General features: G+C 39.8%; 1 protein-coding gene across 2 annotated transcripts; it reads right to left on the reverse strand.

Moving 5' to 3' along the window:
* Positions 1-27: 27 nt before the first annotated feature.
* Positions 28-17,306, reverse strand: ercc8 (excision repair cross-complementation group 8). Of its 2 annotated transcripts, XM_061671891.1 has the most exons (12): positions 16,943-17,306; positions 16,704-16,799; positions 15,514-15,615; positions 15,269-15,392; positions 12,288-12,369; positions 11,540-11,608; positions 10,758-10,824; positions 8,572-8,675; positions 8,025-8,149; positions 6,158-6,355; positions 4,235-4,321; positions 28-572 (listed from the first exon to the last, which is right to left on the reverse strand). In XM_061671891.1, exons 1-12 carry the CDS (start codon positions 17,017-17,019, stop codon positions 507-509), a joined length of 1,197 nt encoding a protein of 398 aa, XP_061527875.1. In that variant the 5' UTR covers positions 17,020-17,306; the 3' UTR covers positions 28-506. The 2 variants fall into 2 exon arrangements, with proteins under 2 accessions (XP_061527875.1, XP_061527874.1); XM_061671890.1 differs by having other exon boundaries at positions 28-4,321.
* Positions 17,307-17,334: the final 28 nt, after the last annotated feature.

The following is a 17,334-nucleotide window of genomic DNA, read 5'->3' on the forward strand; positions in this document are numbered from 1 at the left end:
AACTAATTTTTAAAAGTTTAGACAAACTAAATGCACAAAAAGGCCAGTTTAATATAAAAGAAAAAAAGAAAAAAAAGACTTTTACAAAGACTAATGTGTCAAAAGGGCGTGAGAGAGAAGCATCGCTTGGTATCACTCTTGTCCTGCCATAAATTTCAGCATCAGGGCCTCCAACATAAACACAGATGCAAATTTACACCAGGAATGACAAAAGACAAACGCTTTACAATAAAGGTCACTCCCATCCATGGATTTACGGGTGGTGGCAGAAAAAGGCATAATGAAAACACAATAAAAGATTTGACAGTTCACACAAGCGTACCAGTCCTTTCATTGTCAAAACATTTAAAATGTCAAATCAATCAATCCTTATCCCTAAATATGCCATGATGTCAGGATTATTCCTTCACAAAAGGATTTTCTGCAGTCTTTGAATCTGCCAATTTGCTAGCACTGTATTCAAAATAATAATGTATAGGCCATTGGGGTGAAACCTGGACGCATCATTAGTCTTCATCACTGCTCCATGCATCCTGAAAGGTGAGGATCACTGACGACTTGACCGCTGCATTCTGTAAAATGACACACAGCTCAATATTCAGTTTGCAGTACGTCTAACTTCTTTAATGAATGTTCAGAAACACTCTCGTAATCATGGGTTTCTGTTTTGGATCTACAACCCCAATTCCAATGAAGTTGGGAGGTTGTGTTAAACATAAATAAAAACAGAATACAATGATTTGCAAATCATGTTCAACCTATATTTTATTGAAGACACTACAAAGACAAGATATTTAATGTTCAAACTGATAAACTTGATTGTTTTTAGCATATAATCATCAACTGCAACACGTTACAAAAAAGCTGTGAAAGGTGGCAAAAAAGACTGAGAAAGTTGAGGAATTCTCATCAAACATCTGTATGGAACATCCCACAGGTGAACAGGTTAATTGCAATATTGTAATGGTCATTGCACCGGACTATTGCAATATTAGTCATTCGAACCGCTCTAAGTGCTAAAAGACTCTGCATCTTTTTGCACAATTGTCCAAAAAAATAAATAAATAAATGTACCGGCATTATCAGATAGCTAGCAACCCATTATTGCTCAGTGACTGTTTTTCTCAATATCTTTATGTCTCAAAAGTGTTCTCTGTCAATTGACTGTCTGTTGTCACACTAGATCGGCTCCAATTACCGGAGACAAATTCCTTGTGTGTTTTTTGGGCATACATATAAAAGGAGCTTCCCTGAATTGCTCGGTCATTCACAAGCAAAGATGGGGCGAGGTTCACCTCTTTGTGAACAAGTCCGTGAGAAAATAGTCGAACAGTTTAAGGACAATGTCCCTCAACGTACAATTGCAAGCAGCTTAAGGATTTCATCATCTACGGTCCATAATATGATCAAAATGTTCAGAGAATCTGGAAAAAATCACTGCATGTAAGCGGCAAGGCCGAAAACCAACATTGTATGCCTGTGACCTTCCCTCAGGTGGCACTGCATTAAAAACAGACATCAATGTGTAAAGGATATCGCCACATGGGCTCACGAACGGCGGCATGGTGGATGACTGGTTAGAGCGTCAGCCTCACAGTTCTGAGGACCGGGGTTCAATCTCCGGCCCCGCCTGTGTGGAGTTTGCATGTTCTCCCCGTGCCTGCGTGGGTTTTCTCCGGGCACTCCGGTTTCCTCCCACATCCCAAAAACATGCACATTAATTGAAAACTCTAAATTGCCCATAGGTGTGAATGTGAGTGCAAATGTTTTTTTTTGTTTGTATGTGCCCTGCGATTGGCTGGCAACCAGTTCAGGGTGTATCCCGCCTCCTGCCCGATGATAGCTGGGATAGGCTCCAGCCACGCCCGCGACCCTAGTGAGGAGAAGCGGCTCGGAAAATGGATGGATGGGCTTCAGAAAACCAATGTCAGTAAATACAGTTTGGCGCTACATCTGTAAGTGCAACTTGAAACTCTACTATGCAAAGCAAAAGCCCTTTATCAACAGCACCGGCTTCTCTGGGCCCGAGCTCATCTAAGATGGACTGATGCAAAGTGGAAAAGTGTTCTGTGGTCCAACGAGTCCACATTTCAAATTGTTTTGGAAAATTGTGGACGTTGTGTCCTGCGGGCCAAAGAGGAAAACAACCATCCGGACTGCAAAGTTCAGAAGCCAGCATCTGTGATGGTATGGGGCTGTGTTAGTGCCAATGGCGAGGGTAACTTACACATCTGTGAAGGCACCATTAATGCTGAAAGGTACATACAGGTTTTGGAGAAACATATGCTGCCATCCAAGCAACATCTTTTTCGTGGACGCCCCTGCTTATTTCAGCAAGACAATGCCAAACCACATTCTGCACGTGTTACAACAGCGTGGCTTCGTTGTAAAAGAGTGTGGTTACTAGAATGGCTTGCCTGCAGTCCAGACCTGTCTCCCATTGAAAATGTGTGGCCCATTATGAAGCGTAAAATACGACAACGGAGACCCCGGACTGTTGAACAGCTGAAGCTGTACATCAAGCAAGAATGGGAAAGAATTCCACCTACAAAGCTTCAACAATTAGTGTCCTCAGTTCCCAAACGTTTATTTAATGATGTTAAAAGAAAAGGTGATGTAATACTGCGGTAAACATGACCCTGTCCCAGCTTTTTTGGAACGTGTTGCAGCCATAACATTCTAAGTTAATGATTATTTGCTAAGAACAATAAAGTTTATCAGTTTGAACATTAACTATCTTGTCTTTGTAGTGCCATCCATTGTCTTCCGCTTATCCGAGCAGTACCATGCACCGTTTGAACATTTAATTACTGTATTTTCACTACCATAAGGCACACTTAAAAGTCGTAAACTTTCTCCAAAATGGACGGGGGGGCCTTATAATGCGGCGCGCCTTATTAGTGTACCGAGTTCCAAAATCTATAAATGTTGATGTGTGATGAGCGCTCCGCTTGACTGGGAGCATTTCCTGCCGACACGCTGCTTACACAGAGGAAAGGCGGACGTGGCTGAGGACAGCATGCGGACGTAAAGGGGGAAGGTTGCGCGTGAAGGAGGACGCTAAAGGCACGCCCCCAGTAGGTATGTAGCGCCGGTCAAGCCACCCTCCACTCGTAAAGTAGCAATCAAGCCAGCTGCCCTTAATTTTGTTCATACTAGGCATTATGGTAATAATTCGCCAATTCGTGGCGAAAGCCACCTTCAAAATAAAAGCTTCCCAATAATACGGACGTCAATGCTCTTCGGTTAAGGAATGCAACGAGCAAAGTTAATTTGAATCTTGAGATGCATTAAAAAAATGTAGTAAGCAAATAAGCTTTGCTCTGACTGGATCGCTTATATTCACCCAATTTCCCCAATGTGGAAAACAGCTTGGCTCTGATCGGTCCGTATACCGGCGTCTACTAGTGTCTAGAAGCTTCGGGCGGCCAAGCCTTCATAGCGACGTCGCGTCCTTCGACGTCTCACTATCATTGTGAAGCAAATTTCACCAAGTGTTGGATTGTTGGCCCACTAATAGGGAACATGATTTGAAAGCAGACGTGGGTGAAAATTAAAAGATGGGGATATTTTGAGGTTATGCTCGTCATCTACCCCCAATTCATTGGAATTTAACCTGCCGCGACGATCATCGCTGGCGACAATGCTTTGCTATTTACGGCGATTTCAAATTCACCCATTTTGCAAGCCTTATGCTGTTTATTGTCTTTTCGCCATCAATCGACAAACTGCATAGTTATCAAAATTAAACTATGTTACAGACTCATTTTTGAACTACTACTATCTATTTTGATTTTGCTGTTTCACTGCAATTCTCCATATTAGTCCTACATTGTAATATATACTGCTCTAAATGCTCCACTCTGTTGCCTGGCTTGTCATCAAAAAGTTCCTGGCATAACTTCCTTTTTTTTTTTAAAACTGAGACTTCAGGAAGTGAACTTGAAGATGTTTTGTGAGCCTCAGCTGGCACATGTGGAGGCCGAAACCTGTTGCGGCGCTCTTTGAAGCCACAAAGAAATAAAATAGAATGTGGTGATGCAAGTGTGCCTTGCCTGTGTGTGCACAGCATGTGCCGAAGAGCGGTCACAATTTACATTCCTGAGCAAATCAGGATCTCATTGTGTTACAATAAATAGACCAATGGTAATGTCTATTGCGTGCTTGTGAATAGGTGATTTGTCATGTCAAACAGAAACATATTTTCGTTTTCGAAAGTTAAAAAGTGTGTCACCGGATTGGAATCTTCCTCCACATCTGGGTAACGCAGGACCGGAACCCATGCCAGGATGTTACCATCTTTACCTGCGCTGTACAACTCCTATATGACAGGAAAAGACAGCAATGAGTGAGTGAAGTACTTTGATTGTGCTTTGTACATGAAATTAGCTCGTTTATATCTGACATGCACACACACACACACACACACACACACGCACACACACACACACGCACAAATAAATAAAATCATATCGATGTGAAAACATTTGAGAGTTATAAGCACCTTAACATTTAAATTTGTATTTTACATAATAGATTACTTTTTTTGTCATAGATGCGATTTAGATTAAATTTGGTTGTTTGTTTCTATGTGCCCGGCGATTGGCTGGCAACCTGTTCAGGGTGTACCCCGCCTCCTGCCCGATGATAGCTGGGACAGGCTCCAGCACTCCCGCGACCCTTGTGAGGATAAGCGGCTCAGAAAATGGATGGATGGATAGAGTGTGAATACAGTAGCCCTGCGGTTGGCTCGCAACAAGCACCGGGTGAACCCCGCTTCTCACCCAAAGTCAACTAGGAAGGGCTGAAGTTCACCTGTGACACTAATGTAGATAAATGGTGTAGAAAATGATGGATGTCATAACTGCAACAACAGGTGTAGAAAATGGTCATAACTGCAACAATATTAAATAAAGGGATACAATTTCTGGCTGTCGCATACATGCAAAATGTAAATATGAGCCAAGGAAAACGAACAAATAAGTGGCGTACAGAATAAAATGCATGTAAACCCGTAAACAACCCACAAATGTTGGTCTCATTTATTTAATTTTTTTTACTTTTTTGTGTCTATTTTTCTTTTCTTTTTTAAAAAAATATATTATGAAGAAATGCGGAAATCACATCAAGTGAAGAATTGACTCTTGCTAAATTAACCCAAACTGCCAAAAAATAAATGTGATTTTATTTTCATTAATGTATTAATTTTCTACAAATGATCTTTTCATATTTCAATCAAATAAACAACCAACAAACCAACCAACAATAAACAACCAACAAAACAACACTGAATACCTTATTTGTGTTTTTTTTCTTCTTTTTCTAATACAAATAAAAATGGGGAAAAGGCAATTGAATTGGAAGGATCTTTGGATAAATACCTAACCATTATAAAAAAATCCAGGTTGATATCAAAAGCATAAAAAAAGCGTTGCTGGTGCATCATCTGTAAGTAAACAAGCGCCTGGTGGAGAAGAAGCAGTGTTCACACACACATACACACACACAAACACACAAAGCATGCAAAGGGCTCATGGACACCAACGGAGCGCCATTTCAACTGAGATGGATTCTTGCCATGAGTGACAAGCAGCTTGATTGCATTCTCACAGCAAAGTACAGACAAAACGTGTATGACACAATATATTGGAGATGACTGGGATGGACACGCTTTTGTTATGCTACGTCATAGATGTCAAACTCAAGGCCCGGGGGCCATATGGGGCCCGCCACATTATTTTATGTGGCCCGCGAAAGCAAATCATGCTCGTCAACTTCCGTGATTTTTGCTAAAATCTGTACCCAAATTCCAAATTGTCATAATAATAAACAATAATGTTGAGATATTGCATTTTTCTGTTACCAAACCCTTCTTCTACAGTAACTTAAACAAAACTTAAACAAACTATTATCCTTGTCTTTCAATACTAGTTATCCCTCAATTTGTTGTGTAATGGTAATAATATGTTTTGGTGATGATGAAACATTGAAATGGGTTCACTGTTCTAACGGCCATCTGAGGGAAATCATAACTACAATGTGGCCAGAGACAAAAAAAGAGTTTGACACCCCTGTGCTATGTGTTCGCCTCTCTCACCCGGAGGCTCAAATGTAGCCCATCAGGAGCAATGGGGGATGAGACAAGATGACGTCTCACCTGGTGGTCGGGATGGAATTCGCAGCAGTCCACGTGATTGTAGTGACCCCGTAGCATTGTGACCAGGTCGCCTGTGTGGAGGCCGTACACGGCCACCGAGCTGCCGCACGGCACAAACACAAACTCCGGACTGCAGCCCTGCGAGACTGTGAACTGACGCCTCTTGCGGCTCTTGTTGCTTATCTTCCCGTAGTTCACCTGAGGGGGACCGGTGAACGCGGAGAAACATCAGCAACTGACAGGAATGTTTGGTTGACTTGATTATTTAAACAATAAATAGTGCGGAAATTTTAGGTCCAGTTGGGGGTTTGGGTTGAGCCTGTGAAGACTTCATTTACACTAAAGTAGTTGGTGTTAACCGATGTGGAAAACAGGCAGATGTCTATGGATGGAAAAGCAAGCAATTGTGACCAAAAAGTTTGGTTGCTTGATTATTCAACCAATAAATTATTATTAGGTAGTTAGTTAGTTAGTTAGTTGCACAGTTTCACATTTGGGTTTTGCCTGTGAAGACTATGTTAATTTCCATCGGATAGAGGTGAAACCAACACGAAAACCAGAGAGCTTTCACTGGCTTAAAACAAAACAAAACAAAACAAAAACAAAAAAACACTGTGACAAGTGTTTTAATGATTGATTAGTCGAAAAATAAATATCACTGAATTATCTAGGCTGTGTTTTGTGTTTGGGTTGTGCCTGTGAAGACTACAGTTACACTGGCGTAACCGACACGAAAAAAACACAGACACGTGTATGGGTGAAAAACAAGTAATTGCTACAGAAAGTGTTTTGTTGATAGACTTTTCAAATAATAAATAGCGCTGAATGTCTACGCAGTTTTGGATTTGTGTTTGGCCTGTGAAGACTACATTTACATAAATTAGAGGTGCAACCAACACGAAAACCAGAGAGTTGTCTCTTGGGGGAAAAACAAGCAATTGTGATTTAAGAGTTTTGCTGTAATTCAAACAATAGATAACTGTCTGCTTCAGATTTGGGTTTTTGGGTTGGGACTGTGAAGAGTACATTTATACGAGTTAGAGGAGTCGTAAACAAAAAAAAAAAAAACAGAGCTATCTATGGGTCAAAAAACAAGCATGTCTAGATAATCACTCAGAGACATGGCACAAATATTGGCATCTGGAAAGTAAATAGTCCGACCACTAATATGTACAATGTGTGTATATGTACACACACACACAGACACACACACACACACACACACACTCTACATATTAGTGGTCGGACTCGCACTCTAAAACCCCAATCGCTATTTGTATTGACAGTAACAAATGACTAATGAATCACAATCGAATTTGTACTCCTTTTACTACTCCAAAAATCAAAGTCCAACAAATGAAAAATCCAATTTGATTATTTGAAAACTATCTATTGAACCGGTAAGAGCGTACACTGGCCAGTTTTGACCGACGCATTGTAGCTGCTACGTCTCCACACAGATACGTTTTTCTTTGTACTTTAACCAGGATCCCTCACCTAAATGTGCATAGCTTCTTGTTCAACTGTTCCCTACCAATTTCCACAGCTCCCCCAATGGGCCAGCTCAGGTCTGTTGCTCTGTGTTCCCATGAGGAAAGAGCCTCTACCCCTTAGGTGACTGTGTCTTCGAGGTGGGAAAAAAACAAACACCATGGCAACCACAGCGCAAGTCAGTCGAGCCGTAAACGTGAATGGGGGCCGCATTAAAAACTCAGGGCAATGTCACGGTTTCGCCAGGCTTTAGTTTAGATGGCTATGTCATAATGCCGCCAGGCAAAAAAGTACAAGACAGGTTATGCAAATACAGGCTCAAGTAAGCAATTGGATAGTTTCCAGACCATATAATTATATTCATACAGTAACATACCAGGGTGTTTTCCCCTGTGGCACTGTTCCACAATCGCATGCGATCATCGGTCCCAGACGTGAGGAGGTACAGGCCGTCACTTGTGAAGCACAGGCCATTCACTCTGCCATTGTGGGCCGTGTTCACTGGGAAGCAGCAGAAACACATTATGTTAGCCTAATAGCCTACAGACCCTCCCAAAATTAACCCCCTAAATTAAAAAAAAACATTTTAATTGACCCTTAAATTAACAGCAAATGTTAAAAAAGGATTATGGTGCTATTTTTGTCTTAACCTTTGAGGGGAAACAGATGTATAAATAAAACATTCCCCTCCATTTTTGTCTTTTTTTATATAAGGAAAAAAAAGGTATACAAAAAAGTCAATTGCCGTTTGAAAATAAAGGTAAAAAAATAATAATGAAAAATGCTCATATCATGTGGCGAATTGACCCTTGCGAAATTATCCTCTTCTGCTCTTTCATTCGATGTTTAGAAACATACTTTTGCTCCACATTAGGTAGAAAGATAATTGGAAAAGATAATTGGAAAGCTGAGTGGAAGCCTACCTGCCTCAGAAGCGGCTTTCGACTTGTCTCCGTTGTGCTGGTCCAGCGTAAAGAGGCAACTTGATGCCCGACGCACATCCCACACTCTCACTTTGCTGTCAGCACTTGGGGAGAAAAATTACCATGCTTGTTTGATTCTATAACGGGTACCTCACGAGGGAATACAGTGGTACCTTGACTTGCGAGTTTCATTTGCACCATGACCAAGCTTGTAACGCAATTTACTTCATTGGAATGAATTGAAACACCATTAATCGGTTCCACCCCCCGCCCCCCCACCAATTTTTTTTTAGCACTGCTTTGTATATAAACATAACAAAAGAGAAAGTAAACAACTAAAGTTTTTTAATAAATTGCAGCACAATACTATCCATGTGTTGGATATGTGCCTTCATGGGACACAGTCTAGTGAGTAACATCAGGTTCTCGCAACACAAAGTAAAAAAAACGACAAAGTGAGTAACTCGAGAAAATTCTGACTTGGGTCAGTCGTAAGTCAAGGTACCACTGTACTTTTAAAGAGTAGTCAGTTAAATAATGCCGTTACATGCAAGATTTATATTTACAATTGTGTAAACTTGTTTTTAGATAATATGATTGCTAGTTTGCGCTTGGAATCAGTGAATGATGCCTTTATATTCTTTGTATTCTTTCTCTATGGGAGAAATTGGTAAATAAGGTAACTGAAATATTACAGACAGCTCTCAATTTGATGCAGTGCAGTTGTACACCAGCGCAAACTCACTCGCAATGAAAGACATATTGTAAAATCAATGCTTCTTTAACACTGTCAATCAAAAGTGAATATAATTCTGTTTGTAAAGGAAGAATTGGGCAGGTGTACCTATTGTTGTCACTTTTCTGCACGTGGGATTTAACATGCAGCCAAATTAAATATCAGGCAGGCGTCACCGCATGCCTCTTTTGTGCCAGTTGTTTTTAAAATCATTTACAGTCCAAAGGGAGAGCAGCGCATGGGTCCCACTAGATTAATTAGCAGGTCTAATGTTGCATAAAACAATGGGGGGTGCATCTACCATATGCTTTAGTGACACGTCTACTGGAGTGTTAGAGATGTGCCGGCATCATCTTTGACTCCAGGCCGCCATGTGGCCAGATGGCCGGGAAGGGGAATGACAAGACAAGCCGCCGGTGAAATGATCCACTGCCTGCTAATTCTCTCTTTGATGGGTCTCTGTGGATGAATTAGAGTCACTGAAGGCTTCTTTATGTACACCTGCACCATATGACAAGACCCAGTACAAGAGCTGTATCAAAAATTATCCTATACAGTGGAACCGCGATAAAACGGACCCCGATATCACGGATATCGGATAATACGGACCGTCGAGGACTAAACAACGTGTCCAAAAATAGTTTACATTTGTCACTTAAAATGCCGTTGACAAAGTATGTTAGGAGTACGGAACATGGTATTTTTGGTACAGTAACAGTTTTTTGTCAAGTCGTTCACCTTTGCCAACGAGGAACCAGGAAGCACAATAATTCCTCACGGCTCATGAAAGCAACTCGCCTATGATGAGTACTGTACGTCAACAAGGCCACCATGGCCAAGCACACTGGCATGGTAAGTTTGGATAAAATGTGAAACTTTCAGACATTGTCAAGCTCTTTTTAATCTTCCTTTTATTTACAATAACTTTGGACTGTACTGGGCGTTTTAGGCCATGAAAAAAAACCTACAAAACAATTTTGTACTGTACAGTAATATGGGTGCATATGGCCTCAAAAAAAAGGACTTCAATGTAACGGACAAGCGGTTATATCGGACGTTATAGTTTTGGGGCCATTACTTTTTCACACAGTCAGGCAGCTTTGAATACTTTTTTTTTTCATTAAAAAAAATAAAATCATTTAAAAACTGCATTTTATGTTTCATTGGAGTATTTTTGTCTAGTATTTACATTTGTTTGATGATCTTAAAGTTGGGAAACTGCAAAAAATAAGAATTTGAGAAGGGGGCAAGTACTTTTCAAGGCACTGTATATTAATTATTGTGGCGGTAGTCACACTGAGAGGTGTTTTTCTTATATTTCGGGTACCTTATAAAACAACAAGAGGTGCTAAATGTCAGAAATTGATCTCAACTGAGAATTACTCCCATCTTAAAGACAGAATTTGGAGTACAGCTTTGAGATTGTAAGTAAGTTGTAAATGGTGCCTACCTGGCAGTGGCTAGGATATGTTCATATCTGGGTGACCATCGCACAGACAGGACCTCCGCTCTGTGACCTGAAGTGGGGATAAAGTTGGTGTTTATCACATTTGAGTGTTTATGTCTTATGTATAGGTGTATCGATCCCAAAAAATTATATCATGGAAAATGCAGCAGTAGCTCAATTCACAAATACTAACACATATTATATAGACTCACGTGAGTGATTTTTATTTTTAAACATAATTTTGATTTTAGCTTTCAGCTAACAAAAACCCCAAAATTCAACATCTCAAGAAATTTGAATATTACAAAAGAAAGAGTCCAAATATTTTTTTTCTGTAGAATTTAAGCAGGAATACCCGTTCTGAAAAAATATTTTCCTGTGAGATTAGTGAATTAATATGAGTTTCACTTTGGAAACTACTCAAATAAATGTACTTTTCTATGATAATAAAATTTATTGAGATGCTCCTGAATGTGTGAGTATATCGGTGTGATTTTTGCATATTTATCACATTTAAATGTTTCAGACCATCTAACCAATTTTATTACCTCACAAAGACAACTCAAGTAAATATAAAATGCAGTTTGACTGAACTGTGATTAAACACAGTTTTGGGAAATTTCACCACCAACACCCAGGTCTGAATATAAGCGTGATAAATATGCCCACTCCCACCCCCCGCCCCTCCCAAAAAGAAAGAAATAAATAAATCTGAAATCAGGAAGGGGGTAAATACTTCACAGCACTGTATGAATATGTGTGTGTTTGTTGTCCAAAGCACTAACCCTGCAGGACGTGGATCTTTGAACCGGACTTCAGGTCACACAGCTGTATTTTAGGATTGTTGGTGCCAACTGACAAGATACACGAACGAAAAAATAAAATCACATTCTGTTACACAGAAAATACATCAAAAATGTGGATTCTCACATGGTGACTTAGTTTAAAAATGATACACATTCCTTAATTAAGGAAACAAAACAAAAAAAGAAGAGTTCTACTAGGGAGCGTTGATTGGATAAATCTCCGAAACTGGACTCCCAGGTTTTCAGAAACAAGGTGTGGTAAATCAGAACACTGATAACAACAGGTCAAACCAAGAGAGTCACCGATACACTCAAACAAGGTAGTCATTACACATGTAAATTACGCAAGTGCAAAACTATCAACTTTCAACTGACTGCTGGTTGTGTTTTTAAGAGCAGATTCATTCAAAGCTGACTTTTCTCGATCTACAAAGGGGCGTGTCACACACAGAGAGACTACGGTTTCTTTCTTTCTTGGAAGCACCGGTATGACTACAGCAGCTGGCTATGGGTAACCTGTTGTTCCTGCTTGGTGATGTGGTGGTGCAATACGTACACCTTACAGCAGACTTGAGGTCTCTCTGACTGTCCCCTGTAGGGCACATGTAACCCGAGGTAATATGAGGAGTAATAAAAGGGGCAAGGTTGGTGTCTACTGAAGGGGGAATAAATACACAAGAGGTCCCTTTTGGCAAGCGCCTGCTCATTCCACTCTCCACCCTCATACCTGCGATGAGACTGTGCTTCCTGGCGATCGGCGACAGGTGGTGACTGTAGACGTTGCCTTCAAACTCAAACACTTCGGCAGGCTGAGGAAACACCAAGAGAAAGGCTAAGGGGGTTAAAAAATAATAATAATAAAAAAAATAAATCAGTTTGCCCACACCAAATCAGGTGTGGGCAAACTTTTTACATGTACATCTCAAATATTTTTATATCACCACAAAGTTATTTATTTTTCAGTAGTTCAATTAAGAAATTGAAACTCATATTGTACACATTCATTAAACACAGAGGAAAATACTTTATGGAAGGCTAATACTATGTAATTTCGATAATAAAAATAATTTTGATAATTTCTCATGGAATCTCTTGATTTCTTGACATGGTGAATTTTGTGTCTTTGTTAGCTGTAACTTAAGATATAATCATACAAATGTTTCACTCATGCATATAGCGCCACGAATTGTAAAAATGAATTCCGGCATCTGCACCTTCATCCATATTGTCACCAAAATGCTTCTTTTTTGTTTTATGCACCAACCCTCAATAGAATTTTGTGGCAATATACATTTATATATATATTTATCATATGTATATGATTATTATTGATACATATTATTACTGTTTAATATTTCTATTTATTATTTATGTATTTTTATAACTATGACCAATCATTATATTTATTACTAAATATTATAGACTGTCTTTTTATATATACATATATATAAATTTTAAAACAGACTTTTAAAAAAATATATATTGATTAAAATAAGTGTTTTATGACATTTTTGGCATGATCCTGCTACCAGTATCTTTTCTAGTTTGAATAGTAATAAAAATAATGTATTTATGTTTGTTTATTTTCAAGGTGGCTTTCATGCCACACAATGGCACCATACAATCCGTCATTTTATAAATTATTATTAAATATATTTATTTAGTCTTTTTATATTAGTCATTATTATGAAATTATTTTTATAGATTGCATATAAATAGATAAAATACTGTATTGTCATATTTATTTTATACATTTTAATATAGGTAAGGCGGGGGCGGTTCATTATGCTCTGAAAGGTACAATATGCCCTTTATGGACTGCTTTTTTCCGGTTTTTCGGTACAAACTCAGGGTGAGATAAATACAACAAAACAGGACTTTTACGCGGTTGCTGGCTTCTCCCTAATTATCGGAGCGATCGATTTATGTTTGTCACCTCACTAATACAGTACACAGCATTGACAGTGGACATACAAAGAATGAGAGAAAGCCAAAAAGGGGGGGGAGATGAGCTCAAACTTTAAATCTCTGAAGGCATCTTATTGGTGCTGCCGTAGCGACTGCAATGCAAATTCACCAGCAAATATATAAAAGCCTCTGTTGTTGCACCATCTGTCGCTGTGTGCCACCACCGCCACTAGTCAGCCAATCAATGGGGCACACAGAGGACCCTCTGTTTGCATAAACATACTTCCCATACGCACACTTTAGAAATGATCATCAAGATATCAGCGTGTGGATTTGTGGGAGGCAAAAAAAAAACAAAGTTCAGCGGGTTCTTTTCTTGGCCCTTCCCTGAACTTGTGAGGTAACCGTGACACCACTGAAACTTTAGCTCAGCGCAGACGATGTGGCATAGGGAAGCAGAAAGCGTGAAGCAGACAATAAAGAACACACTGAACAAACAACGAAAACAGAGACAAAGGGGGGCATGAACAAATCAGTACAGTTAGAACCTTCAAAGTCTGACGTCTTGATACTCCATTTGAAAGAAGAATGTGAGAAGAGAAGAATATCCACGGGGAGTTAATGTCCATCCATCCATTTTCCAAGCCGCTTCTCCTCACAAGTGTCGCGGGAGTGCTGGAGCCTATCCCAGCTATCTTCGGGCAGGAGGCGGGGTACACCCTGAACTGGTTGCCAGTCAATTGCAGGGAACATAAACAAACAACCATTCACACTCACATTCACACCTAGGGGCTATTTAGAGACTTCAATTAACCTACCATATATGTTTTTGGGATGTGGGAGGAAACAGGAGTACCCGGAGAAAACCCACACAGGCACGGGGAGAACATGCAAACTCCAAACAGGCGGGGCCGGGGATTGAACCCCGGTCCTCAGAACTGTGAGGCAGACGCTCTAACAAGTCGTTCACCGTGCCACCCGGGGAGTTAATGTGAAAAAAAATAACAAATCCATAAGTACATTGGTCCACTTTCAGTGTCATGATGTCATTTTACATTACATTAATGGTTTTAATGTTACCCTTGTTTGACAGTTATTGGAAACAAAATTAGATTTGGGACATTTATTATAGGTCCTCAGATGTTATTAAAAGTTAGCAGAGTGTTTAAAGCGTGTTTCGGGAATGGACAATTAATAATAATGTTAAAATGTTATTTGCGACAGTGTACAATTAATTGAATTTTTGGCCTAGTAGTTAGCACACAAGTTCCAAACTCAAGCAGAGGGGACCAGATCCGGCCACCCACATCATTTTATGTGGCCCGCAAAAGCAAATCATGTGCGTCAACTTCCTCGTTTCGTGCAAGAATCTGTACCAAAATAGCAAATTGTCAAAAGTAATCAATAATGTTGAGATATTGTAAAAATTTTTGGTAATGAAATCTCCTTTTAAAATGAATTTAACAATAGCTGAACTGACTTCTAATTTCAAAATGATTAATTGATAAAGACTCTAAATTATAGGTGAATTATAGGTAATGTGAATGCTTGTTTGTCTATATGTGCCATCTGATTGGCTGTTAACCAGCCCAGGGTGTACCCCTCACCCCACCCAAAGTCAGCTGGGATAGGCTGCAGCCCGCCCACGACCCTAATGACGACAAGCGCTCTAGAAGATGGATGGATGGATGGTAGGCCAGCAGTTGAACTCAGAGGAATCAATTATTACACAGCTTCAGCAACAACTCACTGTGTCACACATGTATTAAATTGCTGTGAGAGTGACACACTGTATGTTACCTTGAGAGTCTCAGTGTCCCACACCCTCATTGTCTTGTCAAAGGAACTAGATACAAACATGCCAGTGTCATAAGGGTACCACTGGACTGTCTCCACGCTGAATTTGTGGGCGTACTTGCTGGACCTGCATTTAAAGTAATCACATAGAAAATTGCTTGTTAATTTTATGACTAATTTTAGATTTAACTATCAAAGGCATGTTGCTCTCTAGTGGACATAGTATGCAAATGAGGGGTAAGGTTCACCTGCCAATGGTGGAGACAGCTTTGCAGGTGTACTGCGGTTTCCCACTGAAGTTCTCCAGGTCATAGATGACAATCACTCCATCGGCACCTCCAGACAACATGCTAATCATCAAACACTTATGACGTCAAAGCACTGTCCTTTTGAATTACATTGTGTTAAAAAACAGTCTACAGTGATCCACCACCTATTCGAGATTCATCACTGCGAACTCATCTACTTACGATTTTAGGTGGAACCTAATTAACAACTATTCGCTGAAAAGCTTTACTAGTCATGTATTCTCATATTTCTGTGCTCTTTCTTGAACACCCTAAGATGCCGTCAAAACACTCTGCTCCTTCTAAGGTGCCATCTTAGCGACTTAAGAGGCCACAAGATGGTGAGAAAGCAATACTTTTATTGCTTGGGCCTGATCACAAAAACTGAGAGTTTTCAGCAAACGGGGGAAAATAGATTCCCTCCAAAAATGTAACAATATGAAATTGCAAATGCCAAACCCTAAACTAAGCAGGAGTTAAGTGTATATATTTTAAACATAAGAGTATCTATTAGTATTTAGTGGTAATTAGTATATTTTACCATTTGCACAGAGACGACAATCACGCCAGCCATAGTTTGGGGTATACAGTGGACGCCCACTATTTGCGGGGGATAGGGACCTGGCTGGACCGCGAATAACGAAAATCTGCGTATATATACTTGCATCAAAATGATTTACTTTTTTATTTATTTTAAAAACCCCAACATTCTTGAATAACTTCCAAGCCTTTTGGGGGTTGATTCCAACCCCCCCTAAAAAAAAATAGATTTGGGAAAAAAGTTGAAAAATAATGAAAAACAATTGAAAACTATTTTGAACAAAAAATAATAATAATTCACCATTAGGTAAATTAACCCTCGCCAAACTGCGGGGGTCCATTAATAAGGGCTTTTCTAAGAACTGAGGCTAAACTTGTCTCCTCTCTGACATAAACAGCTTGCCTCTCAGTCTAGATGCATTACTTACCAACGCGCTATGAGACAGGGTGTTGGTACCATCTTGTGGCATCTTTAGGCGTTTAAACGTACGTGCCAAACGTTTTTCAGTGAATAAATGGGGACAGGTTCCACAGGAAAAAAAAACGTTAATTTGGAAGAACTAGGAGGGATTAGTGTAGTTATGGGAAAGAAAGTTGGACATTTGACTCACTATTTGCCTTCTATAACTTCAATGTCAACGGTATTGACACCATTTGCATGGATTCTTTCCATATCTCTGTCTGCATTCAACTGCAGGCTTAGTACTCTTTTAAGACACAGAAAGAGGGAGAGTATTATTCATTGTAAGGCACAGCCAACGTCAATTCTTTAACAGGCTGCGGTGACACAGAAGTACAGAATCAATATCGCATCTATTACACAATAAAACACACGCACACGTTTGCTTACCTTCTCGTCGCTTCCGCGCGCCTGAGTCGGAGAGGGTCATCCAGACCGGCCCTCCTTGCTGCCAAATAACCCAGCATTGTTTCAAATCAACAAAATATTGGGAAGAATTTGAGTATATGCAAGATTTGTTCGATGCTAACCACGGAAATAGCATGCTATCTGCCGTATGGTAGGGATTTACTCAAATTAAAAACGTTTCTCACTGTATTTGGCATTATACGACACTCGTAGCTATATTAACGGCAACATCCAGGATACAATATATTGCGGGCTTTTAATTAAGTGGATTTGCATGTAAATTTATTTTTCCGAACAAAACAAAACGCCATCTTTAACCGATGAAACACTTCCGGTAACAATTGAGCTGATTGGTTCAGCAAATACATGTTGCG

This window comes from Phycodurus eques, chromosome 3, assembly GCF_024500275.1.
Source record: "Phycodurus eques isolate BA_2022a chromosome 3, UOR_Pequ_1.1, whole genome shotgun sequence".
Classification (NCBI taxonomy): domain Eukaryota; kingdom Metazoa; phylum Chordata; class Actinopteri; order Syngnathiformes; family Syngnathidae; genus Phycodurus; species Phycodurus eques.